Source organism: Gallinula chloropus, assembly GCF_964237585.1.
Source record: "Gallinula chloropus genome assembly, chromosome: 1".
NCBI classification, from domain to species: Eukaryota; Metazoa; Chordata; class Aves; order Gruiformes; family Rallidae; genus Gallinula; species Gallinula chloropus.
Window position 1 is genome coordinate 203,986,393 of NC_140085.1, and position 13,022 is coordinate 203,999,414.

Genomic DNA, 13,022 nt, shown 5'->3' on the forward strand with positions numbered 1-13,022 from the left:
ATTTTCCTCACTATATCTCCCTCTGGTTGGCCAGAACACTGGGCCGTTCCCTCATGGAACAGGACAAACCATTTTACACTCACACAGGCTCAAATTCTCTCTTCATTTATACCCACAAACCCCAACTGGCCGTCAGGAGAGCTGAGCAGGTAGAAATGGCAGCAGAATTTGAATGTAGCAACTGCTGAGTGAGAAACAGAAACACCATGCTATTTCATTGCCAGCTACCCCAAATACCTGTACAACTGGTATTTCATTTCAGTGGGCATTGTGCGCCTCAGAACTTTAAGTGAGCTTTGAAAACCTCAACCCTTAGATTCTAGCTACAGATAACCATAATCCTATAATCTTGGATGCTGATACATAAATCTGTGATATACCTGTTTAGCTGCCATGGCACTAATCAGCACAGCTATGCTGAAACACAGCAATCATTTTTGCTAATTGCAAAGGCAGGCTAGTAGCAAAGTTCAAATGATTAATGAGTAAAGGTCCTCAGAGCAACCCTGCTTAAAAGTAAACGTCCAGTAAGCTGCAATTAGCGTGTCTTGGTGGTTTTTGGGTTGTTTTTTTTTATCGGGGTGGTCTTGAACTGCAGATACAATCACAACGCTCATGGTGATCCAGCTGTATATCGACTAAGGCCATGTTGTTCCTGGTTCTGCCTTTTCTTCTCAGATGTCCAGCCTCAGGGACAAATTTCAGCACCTGGAAGAATCAACAGAAATTAGAAAACATTGTTAGGGATTTGAGAATGAGAGTGTTGGGGGCCAGAGGGCACTAACAGCCCGTAGTGGCCCTGACCAGCATTAATTTGGACACATTTTTGGTGTACTTCCAGCTTTTTCTTTCCAGCCTCTGACATCCTGCAGTACTGTTTGTCCTGGAGCTTTGACAGATAGGTTTATTGCCTATATCAGGTGTCTTTATATCGTGCAGTTCCCTAACCATGTCCAGAGTTGCTCCTTTGCATGCGATTTATCAAATGTGTTTCCTTTGGCTTGTCTTTGCAGTCCCACACGTATTCGAACTGCTCTGTCCCTTCTCTCACTTGTATAATGTTTCTGCTCTAAAGAACATTTTTAAATGCGATTTAAAATTTCTGAAGCACATACCGTAAGAATTGGTCCAGAAATAAAATGCCTGTGGGAAGCAGAAGGAGATGAATGGAGCTTGTGCAATATATGTGCAAAATCCCACCAAGTTTGTCTGGAATCTGACTTTTGTTGGCTTATCTTGAAAATCTTTGCTTCAATTCAAATAATTTCTTAAGAATTCACCACGAATGATGTGACAGAAACAAACAAACAAACTAAAACTGTTTCCTAGGGAAGTACACATCATATTAAGAGACTTCTGAAAAAAAATCTATCTAGGCAAGATAACCCCGAGACTCCTAAAAAAAGAGGGTTGTGGGCTGTAAAGAAGATGAAAAACAGACAATGAACATGGGTTGAAGCAAAAGAAATCCTATCTGGGTTCCTATTTGGGAAGCAAATACTGAGAGTGGTTAAACACTGGAGCAGTTTGCCCTGAGAGGTTGCAGAAACCTTGAAGACAGTCAAAACTGACAAGGCCCTGCACAACCTCATCTACCTGCTTTGAATAGGGGATTGGTCTAGAGTAGTCCCCAGGGCTGGCTTCCAACCCATACCATTACATGAACCAAAGATTGCCTGGAAATGGTCTTGTGGATATGTGGAAACCAGCCATAAGGTTGTGTCCTATCTAATCTTCTGAAATAGTGCAAGTATGCAAATCATAGACTGGAAAAGCTGATGGCAGTTTGCAGTGACATGCGTTGTAAGCCCACTGTTGGAGGCTGAGTTCCTGTGTAAGAGCTCATACCCCCACCAGCATAGAGGTCTGGTTGAGGGGAGGAGGTTCCATGTTTTGTTTTCTTAATTTGCTGTTCATAGGCCTACAGTAATTCAACAAAAGTGAAAATAATTTCTAATTTCTGCCCTGAAGCTCAAATGCTACTTTGGATTAGGTACAACAAATGAGTTAAGGTTATGAACACTTTAACTCTCCTTCAGCATTTTTCTTCCCAGATCTTCCAGCACAGAAAGATATGCATCATTTTCAGACTCATACAGATGAGAATCTGAAACTGATTTGCTGAAGGCTCTGCAATACATCAGTAGAAAAGCTTATATGGTCCTCTCCCTTTTGAAATCACTTATTTACTGATGGGCAGCAGGACATGGAGAAAGCAAAGTTGCAGCTCCACAGCTGGTGGTAGGTAGGTGGGACAGTTCTGCTCTCTGTGGCCTCCAAGCACTTGAGCACAGAAACTAAGCACCACTAAGGTATTAAAGTTAACACATCTCACCTCTTGGCAAGCTGCTGTGACTCACGCTAGCTTGGCCAAGTGACTGATAGATCAGCTCGATTTGTCTTGCTTGTTCAAAAGATTAAAGTATGTCTTGAATATGACCTGCCACAGCCACCAGTCAAGAGGGAAGTGGGACCTAAAAATCTTTAACTTCTCAACCACAGAAACACCCCACTAAATCCTCTAACTAACAAAACATATTATTATTTAATTAAGAAACCTTTGTTTTGGGTTTTGGTTTGGTTTTTTTTTTTTTACAAAGTACTTCTTGTATTTTGACACTGCAACACCATACAAGAATTGAAATGGTCTTGGGAAGGAGAGAGAATAAAGGGCTGTGTACCATATCAACAAAGTATTAGCAATTTCACCAGAATTAGGAAGTCCCCAGAAGTAAGTGTGAATGACTTGCCAAAGGTTAACCTTGGATTCTGCACAGAGCAGGTGGAGAAGGACAAGCAGATAAGCAGCCTTTGGGATGACACCACTGGTTCTCTACCATTAAAGTCTGGTGGGTAGGAAAGCCGTGGGGTGTAACAGAAGTTATAGTGATAAGCATGGAACACAGTTGATTATTTTGTCCTCACTCTTGCGATAAAATCTATATTTAACCTATGCAATACTGAGAGGAAGGACTGTGCCTAAGACAGGTAAAGACTTGATGATTCTTATGGGTCCTTTCCAACTCTGTGTATTCTGTGATTCTATGTTGGGGAGATACAATTACTTTTGCCTGTTAGAAATGCAGGCACACAACAGAATTGTAATGGATTTGAATTGGTTTCAAACACTGACTGCCTCAGTGTATGCAAGAAGTCCTGATGGGCATCACGACGATTGACTGGACTACACTGTCATCCACAACACAGAGGATCTGAACCTAATCAGGTTGCTGCGATTACTGCAGAGCTGAAACCAGACCACATCTTAAAGATGCATTTTTAACAAAGCGTACTTTTAAAATCGAATACAGCTGCTGGCACTGAATCCATGATAAAACTCTTTATTTAAAGAAGCCTGTCATCACAATCTGACACATTCAGATGACTGGCACTCTGCAAGATCATGAGTAGGTAGACCTGCCTTTTTTTTTTTTTTTTTCCAATTGAGAGACAATGAAAGTATGAAAGGGGATGAGAGCAAAGATGTGGGCTGTATTTGAGCTAAGACACCTCCTGACAGCTTGGGGATTTTCCCTGTGTTTTATATTAAGAAACATGAGCCCAATATATGGGCTTTGCTGATAAGAGCAAAAAAATGAATTGGCAGGCACTTCCCCAGACAAGACAGGAAAGCGGCGTTTGAACACCGCCGAAATTGGAGTGCTTTAATAGCTGATCACAAAACTGATGTTCAAAGCTCCCTGTCTAGCCTCCATCTAATAGTTTTAGTTTCAGCAAAATACAAGGGAATTGAAAAGAATGAGGAAGTAAGGTCATTTCTGGTGACCACGGCAGTTGAAAGAAACCTCTTTATTCTGAAAATAGCTGCTGTTTATTCATCACACGGTCAGGTCCTTAAAGGTGAGGAACTGCTGAATTAATGAAAACAGTTCAAAGAAATTTTGCTCAGGTGGCTTTATTGCTCCATTTTGATGGGATCAGTAGCTGTAAGAAAATACGGGTGTGAGGAAGGTCTGGAATGCTCAAAAGGTTTGTTTAGTGGGGGTGAAAAAGAAGAATAACCTTAGAGTTTTCAAATGGAAGGAGCAATGCCTGTCACTACTAATCAAAATGTGGTGCCTCGGCTGTTCAGATCATTGCCTCACAAAGGGTATGTAACTACAGCCATAGCCCCCTCATTAAACACTGAGTTAATTACAGCCATAAAACCATTAAAGCAAAAAAAAAAAAATCAAGACAGAGAACTTTTAGCTTCTGAGCTGGTTTTGGTGTTTATAGGCAATGCAAAAAAGGGTCTCTCATGCAGTCTGCTCCATAGGAGCACACCAACATGCTGGAGGGCATTTTACTTTGCAAATATGCCTGAGTATCAGAGAAGTTTCATGGTGAGATGACTGTGGGCACTGCGTAATCTTCCCTGGGGGCAGTGGTGAAAGAAATATACAGAAAATTCTTACACAAATACTGGCCATTCGCTGCACAGTGAATTTGGATGCCAGCTGCTGAAGGATTCTTTACATGAGAAAAAATCACTCACAAACACCAGTATGTGCAAGCTGAAGCCAGAAAAATTCAAACTGGAATTAGGGCACAAGTGCCCACAGACACAGCACCTGGATAGCCCGAAGGAAGCGTGGGGTTTCCAGCCTGTTTCAGGGCATCAGACTCCCTGCCTCTGCAGAAGGTAAACAAACTGTGCAAGTTTGGGTTTGGCTTTGTGGGGAGCAGGGTGTTTTCCAGTGGCCTGAGAAGCACAGAAAGTCAGGGCTGAACCTTCAATCTCAGCAGATCTGTAGAAGCACTTCATGATCAGGTGCTGAGGAGAGCAGAGCAGTAAAGATTGCTGGTGAAAGGACCCAACTGGATACAACTGTTCATCCTGACCTATACCTGCATTTCTCCAGCAGAAACAGCAACAGAGAGGTGACTCCAGAGAATGACTCACCTGAAACCCCACATCTGGTGGGGCAAGCTCTGATAAACAGGGAAGGAACCCAAAGGCTAGACCTGCAGTTTACATAAGCAGTGCCAGATGAGGCGAAGCAGTCCCTCCAGCATTTGCCCATGATCCTAGCCATCAAAACCTTTGAAGTCAGGCAACATTTAGCCATGACTGTCCATGATGGCTGATTTCTGTTTTAACAGAATGCAAAGAAGAACAGTCAACAATTATCACTTTTTAAAGGGGCATCTAGCTGCTCATAGCCATTTTTTACTTGTATTTTACTTTATTAGGAAAAATAGCAACATTCTTTGTTAAAATTCCTGACCAGAAGTTTGAATGCCAACAGAAATCTGAAGCCTCAGTCAAGTCAATTTTGTTTTTTCTGAATTTTTTTTCTAATTAGCTTAAGAAGACCAAAGACAATCAATAACATGACTATGACTTACCAAATATCTGGTTAACTTCATATTCTAGTGACAAAAGATGGAAAGCAACTCTGGATGCTATTTTAGATAGTGAAATTTGTACTTTGCAGAACTTATTTTAAAATCCTGCTATGCAGCATTATCTAATCTCCTTCTGCTCATCTAAAAATACCATCATTCTAGCATGCAAACCAAATTATATTTGTCTGAGATTCATGAAAGAGGAAGCATCAAAAGTGCAAAACATTCAACACAGATCCAAGTTCTGATACAGATGAAAAGCCTTACTCTGCAATTTTTGAAAGTTATCTAATCCAAAGGTCACACACAGTTTAGCTGTGCTCTGAGCATAAGAAACCAAGCATTATGGGAATGTGGTTCATAATTTAGCATAAGGACCTTTATTCTAGTAGGAACGCAGCCTAAAATAAAGACACAGACCCGAAACTGGATTCTTTCTTACCAGAGGTAATTATAGGCTAGCAGGAACAAGAAAAGAGTTTGTTGGTCAGTGGTAGCTTGCAAACTAAGGGTTTATTAAACGCGGATGGGATTATTGATTCTACTTCTTTTATTTGTATGAATAAATAACAGCTGGTTTTAACACAGCCAACAAGAGGAAAAAAATTAATTGTCTTAAAATTCAGGCATCAGAAAGAGTCTATGATGGTCTTGAGATATATTAAATCAAGAAAACCTGCACTTTTGGTGATCTTGTCACACATTATGTCTCCAGCAATTGCTTTTTCACTGACCAGATACAAGCATTCCCCCTTCCCAAATGGTCTCTTTGCCACACAGGATATCTCAACTTGCTTAACGTCCAGATGTCATCCCAAGAACTTTCCTTTTCATTAAGTAAAAATTGAACCCTTTTTCTCTCACTGCAAATCTGTGCTCATCCTGTGACCTACAAGTAATTTCTGACTCATTCTGTTTCCTTGTATTTGCATTCCAAGTAAATCCCATTGCTGCTGCTTGTATAATATTTCTATGCATTAACTCTGTCGTCAGGTTAATATTGTGCCTTTATTACCATAACAACCTTTTATCTCCTTTATACATGTACTATCAGCTCCAGGACACGCAACAATCAGACCATATTCCTTGCACACTGGTTTGATGACACTAGCTAATTTTAATCCCTTAGCAAATTTCCTTTGTTGTATCAGAAGCATTTGTAGCATTTTTGCCCAGTTATCTTATGCTTCCCCATGTAAAGACAGGGTGAAAATTATTGTTTTCTTTCTCAAGTGCCTCCTTAAGGTGTGCTTCTCATTTTGGTGAGGAAAAAAAAAAAAGCAAGGAAAAGGAAAAAAATCACAAGATAAAAAGCCCTCACAACACCAAATGGTGTTATATTTACCTTTCTTAACTCCACTGCGACAACTCCTCTGTCTTACTGAAGCCCCATGTCATGTCCTCATTTTCTCCCCTGCACCTCCATTCCTCTCTCCCCAGGAATATCCCTACCATCTTGTCTTCCCTTTACAATGTTGGGTCCAGTTAAAGCTGTTCTATGCCCTAGCACTTTGCACAAAGGCTTAGTACCGTGTAGGCACTTGGGACGTGCCTGCTGCTCTCTTGGGGCAGCAGGAGGTTATCAAGTGCCCACCCTAACACTAAAGTAAACCTTGCTGTTGAGAACTAATCTCATGTCTGTTCTGTGAAGACACCAGGCAAGCTCTGGTCTATGTGAAACCTGGATGGAGGTACAACGCTTGCAAAAAGAGGGGATGGTGTACAGACAGTGAGAAATGCATCAGTCTTTACAGGAGACACGAGCAAGTAGGTGAAAGATGCAATCAGCTTTCACCACTTTGCTTTCTTCCTTATATGCCTTGTAGCTGTACGGCTCAGCACTGTGTTTGTGGAGGTTTATATACTCTGACAAATTCTGGTTGCTACCTTAAGAGCGTTTATTCCTCATGGAAACTCATTTCACATCTCATCAGTTACAGCAATGAGATGGGGAAACCGATTTCTTGTTTCTCTGAGGTATGTGCGTGCTGGGCTGGTGGCACAGCTGCAGCCTGGGCTGAACTGAGTCCTGGACTGTGTTCCCCCACACCTCCTCAGGGCTGGGTGATCTCTGGGTTGAGAGCCCCCTGTTTCATAAAAAGCAGCTCCAGGCATTTCCAAAAAAAAAGGCAGCACGTTCATTTCAGCTCCACTTTAGCAAGTCAGACAGCAGTGGATGTGAGGACTTGATTAAGGTGTGCTGCAGCCATTTCCATGCAGTGTTTTGTCTTTCCCTCGCACAGAGCAACATAACTCAGGATCATTTATGGTAGACTGTGCCTGAGAGACGTTTTCAGATGCTGCCAGCACTTGGCCTGTTTGGTTTGCAGGGTTCATGAAACTGTGTGAGTATCTGTCCATGAGCTATGGTCTTAAGCAAACCCAGAAGCTGTGGAAAACCACAGAGCATCACAAGACGCCTGCAAAAAACCCCTACCCATAAAAATAATCTGTTTACTCAAGTTATGAGTTTCCATTTACTTCTGGAAACTGCTGAGTATTTTGGTAAAGTTATGGCAAACTTCCAGGTTCTAAAAAAGACCCGGGACCTCATTATTAGCATTTCCCGAGGCAGCAGAGGAAAAGATACCCCCTTACCATGGCAGTCTCTTTCTCTCCTTTTCCCTGCTGTTCCACTGCTTCTTACAATTGGATGTGATAGGAAAGAGCTGCACAGTCTGTTCAGGGAACTGGAGCTGCATTTGCAGCTTGGGGAAATTAAATGCCGCACGTGATTGCTATTAGTCCTGTGATGCTAGGAGGGAGTGCTCAGTGATGAGTATGGTGTGAGGCTTTGGATAGGAACTAAAGGGAAACTGAAAACCACTAAGAGCATAAGGAGAAGATAACCTTGAAATCTCTCTGGACTAGAAGCCTCTGTCTCAACAAATGCTCTGGGCATGAGCGTCCCCACCACTGCTGGCCCACAGCTACTCTGGCACTGCAAGGCTCTGCCTACAGCACCAAGAAAGGAGCCTACTGCTTCTGGAAAATTTGCCTGCCTGTCCCCCTCTCAGAAATATTGGGTAGCTCGGAAATGCCAGACAACTTTTAAGTGATTTCCAGTTGTACTTTTATTGTTGAGCATATCCATGTTCAGGATAAGTAACTCTGGTGGGTGCGGGAGGTCAGTAGGTGAAGCTTCAGGAGAGCAGATAAGCAAAATCAGCCTGGCAAGAGAAGCGGTCTGGGATCTGCAGGACTCTATTTCAGCTGGTACAAACACCTTCTCTGCTCCACTACCTCACACTTCCTTCTGGCGTCTTTTGCCAGCAAATCAAAGTAACTGAGACTTGCATCTCCATCTGGCCTGTATTCTATTCTATATGAACCTGGCCTGTACCTATTCTATATTCTAGAGGGTGGAGATTTTGAACCACATCAAAAGTGCTGGGGATTTCATAAAGCATGAAGCTCTTTCCTTCATTATGCAACTACAGGCTTTTTGGTAAAGGTTAGTAGGTTTCAAATTGGCTTCAAAAAGAGCTCCATGGTTCTAAAACCAGCATGTCAAGAAGCCACAGGAGTTAAAAGAAGTACAATAAAGAATAGAATTTATTACCTGTGCATGGTTAATAATAATAATAAAGTGGAAAATATTTTGGACTAAAATTAATGGACTCATCTTTAGTATGTCATACGTGAATTTATCTGCATGACTTCCACTCATGTTAATGGGAGGCACTCGGCTAAATTTCTGCTCAGTGAAGTGTTAATTCATCCCGAAGGGATTAAGATTAAATTTAAATTTACAAAAGCCATTTAATGTTAAAGCTGAAATGCCATCTTGAATTCATACGGTTTTCAAGGAACAAAGGAGCAGTAAAATAAATTAGCGGTGATGTATTAGTGTGAAAATTGAATTTCCTGGATTTAGTGAATTACTGGGGGGGGAGCAGGGCATATGTCATGACACCCTGGTTGTGACCAAAACCTAGGTAGTGTGGTATTCCAGTGTCCCAGCACCAGGTACTCTCAAACATGCTTGATAACATGGTTATAAGCAGCTTTTTTTTTTTTTTCTAGCCACTGTCTGGCTTAAGTTCTGATACAGATGGGACCCAGGATTCCGTAATTTATATTTTATTTCTAATTCTCTCAGAGTCCTTCTGAATTGTGCACTACTCATATTTAAGGGCTGAAATTCCATACAGATTTACTGTGCAAAAAAATAAAATTCACTTTTATCACTTTAAATTAATTCCCTTTCAATTTCTCTCAGATTCTACTTACTCTGTTCTTAATGAAGGGATGGTTGAGGAAGACCTACTTTTCCTTTAGATATTATTCACTATTTTCTATCTTTCAGTGTGTCCTCTCTCATTCCCACTTTGTTTTCTGAAAGTAATTATCCAAAATTTTTGAGCCTCTTCCTTTACAAATGCTTTTGACGTCTATCTTCTGCATCTTTTCTGATGTATGCTTTCTGCTTCTCTGTATCTTTTCTACTCCTGCCTATATCTTTCTAAGCACCAATGATTAAACCCCAGCCTGAGTACCCCACCAATTTAGCCAGGCCTTAATAAATATTTGCTCTGTTACTCCCTGTTTTTCATCTCTATCCCTGCAGAAGACTGTCACTTCCCCTCCTCCCTCCACCACTACTCCACTAAACAACCATCTTCCTGAAGCTCTTAGTGGTGAATCACCACTTGACCTTTAGTCCAACTTCCATCCTCTGTTTCTCCCTCCTCCACTCAGGCACGCAGCGCTATATGAATAAATAGAGAAGGCTCCTCATCCTAAATGCTTGCTGCTTTTCTAAACTGCATTTGTAAGCAGTTACACAGGCCTTCTGAAATCCCTTGCAGCCTTCTCAGCTGTTAATGCGCCTTATCTCCTCTGCTAGCTGTCGTTTTTGCCACCTCTCTGTTCACCTCCCTCCAGATTGATCATACATGAAATAGCACTTAATCCGCGTGCTGGGGGCACCCACAGATAGCCACGTCCCATGTAGAGAGCTGCTCATCTCTTCCACCTCTTCACGCTTTATCTCTTAACCAGCCTGTAATCCATGTCTGATCTTGTCTGGTGGACTGCTCGCTCTCTGAAGGAGATGCCAGGTCTTTTAGTATTCTTGTACAATGTTGCAGCGCTGTATAAATATTTATTCATACATAAGGCATTCTGAGTTCATTTTATCAGCTCATAGTCATCTAGGTGTTTTATACCTATTAATTCTTTTTCCAATTAACTTTCCCACGACTGAGATAAGGCTTTCTGCTCTGTAATTACCTGGGTCATCCCCTGCATCTTGCTTAAAATTAGGTAAAATGTTAACTATTCTCTGGTCGTAGCTGATGTGGTATATGTCATATTCTGCAGTTAATTGTGAGAAAAAAAATCTCTTACCCTGGAAAAGAGTAACCACACTGCTCACAATGAGGCAATGGCCTGACCTTCAACAGCTTTCTGCTGTTGCAGCCCTTGGGTCTCCCAGGTTAATGCCTTCATGGCAAGAGTCCACGTCACAGACAGATTTAAATTCCATAAAGTTAATTTTCAATTGAGATTTAAGTCAAGTGGGAAATCAGCCACTTCCCGTGTTGTTTTTTTTTTTCTTTCCCATCTCTAAATATGTTCTGAATGGATTAAAAAGAAATGTAATGGACTTTGATCTTATGCAAAAACTTTGCCTTCCTAAAAAAATGCTGAGTGGGGAAAAAAACTAAGGCTGAAAGACTCAGCAGCTTCCTACAGGTAATAAAACTGGAAGGGAAGTGAGTTTGCAAAGTGACTTAATTGTCATTTGCAAGCATGGTCATAAGTTTAAAATACAGAGTGCAGAACAAGAGGTTGTGCAGTCAGGTGCCTCAAGCAACATATCTCACTGTGTTACTAAAAAACATATTTCCACTGGTATGTACATTCACGTGGTATCAGTCTGTTGCTGGGAAAAATCAGTCCAGCATAAGCCTCATTCTTGCAATAAAGTTCACTAGGATGCATTCACTTGGGAGCTGCCTGACCAACATAGTGTTTTTTCTGGAGTAACTGCATCAGTGGACAAGGGAAGAGCTATGGATGTCATCTATCTGGATTTCTGCAAGGCCTCTGACATGGTCCCCTACAACATCCTTCTTTTTAAGTTGGAGAGATATGGATTTGATGGGTGGTCTGTTCAGTGGATAAGGAACTGGCTGGATGGTCGCATCCAGAGGGTGGTCATCAACGGCTCCAAGTCCAGATGGAAGACGGTGACAAGCGGAGTTCCTTGAGCCTCTGTGCTGGGACTGGTGCTGTTTAATATCTTTAGTAATGATACTGACAGGGGGATTGAGTGCACCCTCAGCAAATTTGCTGATGACAGCAAAGTGAGTGGTGAGGTTTATGTGCCAGAGAGAAGGGATGACATTCAGAGGGGCCTGGACAGGCTGAAGAATTGGTCCCAGATGAACTTCATGAGGTTCAACAAAGCCAAGTGCAGGGTCCTGCACCTGAGTCAGGACAATCCCTGTCATCTTTACAGGTTAGGAGATGACGTGCTTGAAAGCAGCCCAGAGGAAAAGGACTTGGGAGTACTCGTGAATGAGAAGCTGGACATGAGCCACCGGTGTGCATCTGCAGCCCAGAAGGCCAACTGCATCCTGGGCTGCATCAAAAGAAGTGTGGCCAGCAGATCAAGAGAGGTGATTTTGCCCCTCTGCTCTGCTCTGGTGAGACCTCAGCTGGAGTACTGTGTCCAGCTTTGGAGCCCTCAGCACAAGAAGGAGATGCACCTGTTGGAGTACATCCAGAGGAGGGCCACAAAAATGATCTCAGACTATGAAGACAGGATGAGAGTTGGGATTGTTCAGCTTGGAGAAGAGGAGGCTTCGGGGAGATGTTACAGCAGCCTTCCAGTACCTGAAAGGTACCTACAAGAAATCTGGGGAAGAATTGTTCATGAGGGCATGTAGCAATAGGATGAGGGGTAATGGTTTTAAACTAGGAAAGGGGAGATTTAGGTTGGATATTAGGAAAAAGTCCTTCAATATGAAGTTGGTAGATCACTGGAACAGGTTGCCCAGAGATGCAGTGAAATCCCCATCCCTGGAGGTATTCAAGGTCAGGCTTGAAGGGGACTTTACTGCAGGGAGGTTGGACTAGATGACCTTTAAAAGTCCCTTCCAACCTTACACATTCTATGACTCTAAGCAGATAATTCACCTCAGGAAGAGTGGTAACCTCAGGGGGTATTCACTTAAACACTTTGGTCATTCTCAAATGACAGCATCTTTGCCCGTGCCACTTCACTGTGGTCAGTGATTTTTGCTCAATGATGTAGCATAACGGTACTAATGTAACACGATACAGCATGACCAGTAGAACCTGATAATCGATGTAACCAGCACACAGCTCTGAGAAAAGCCTTGAGAATCCACACAAGCAATAAATACCCAAAAGAAGAACCAAAGACATGAAAAAAGAGTGAGAATACCTCATGGTACTTTTTCACTGTTTTCCCTGACATGCACGTGCAGGATTTCCAGTTTGAAGTCCCACAGCCACAGTTTCCTCCGCAGCGCTGGACGAGGAGGCAGCGGGGGAAGAACACTACGTTTGTCAGCTTCAGCTCCTCCCTTAAATTGACAGAGTAGTTCCTCGGAGTGCAGCTGTAACGTTTCACATCATCATTCAACCTGTCCAGGTCAACTGCAATGCAAAAAAGGTTTCATTAGTAAGGTCTG

General features: G+C 42.2%; 1 protein-coding gene across 1 annotated transcript in view; it reads right to left on the reverse strand.

The window, feature by feature from the left end:
* Window positions 1-573: 573 nt before the first annotated feature.
* The window catches only part of PDGFD (platelet derived growth factor D), a gene marked incomplete at both ends in the record, with an annotated part of 144,005 nt that continues 131,556 nt past the window's right edge, over window positions 574-13,022 (reverse strand). Inside the window, 2 exons of the mRNA XM_084265351.1 lie at window positions 574-708; window positions 12,773-12,987. Of these exons, the coding sequence (XP_084121477.1) occupies window positions 574-708; window positions 12,773-12,987 (350 nt within the window). The remainder of the gene's footprint in view (window positions 709-12,772; window positions 12,988-13,022) is intronic.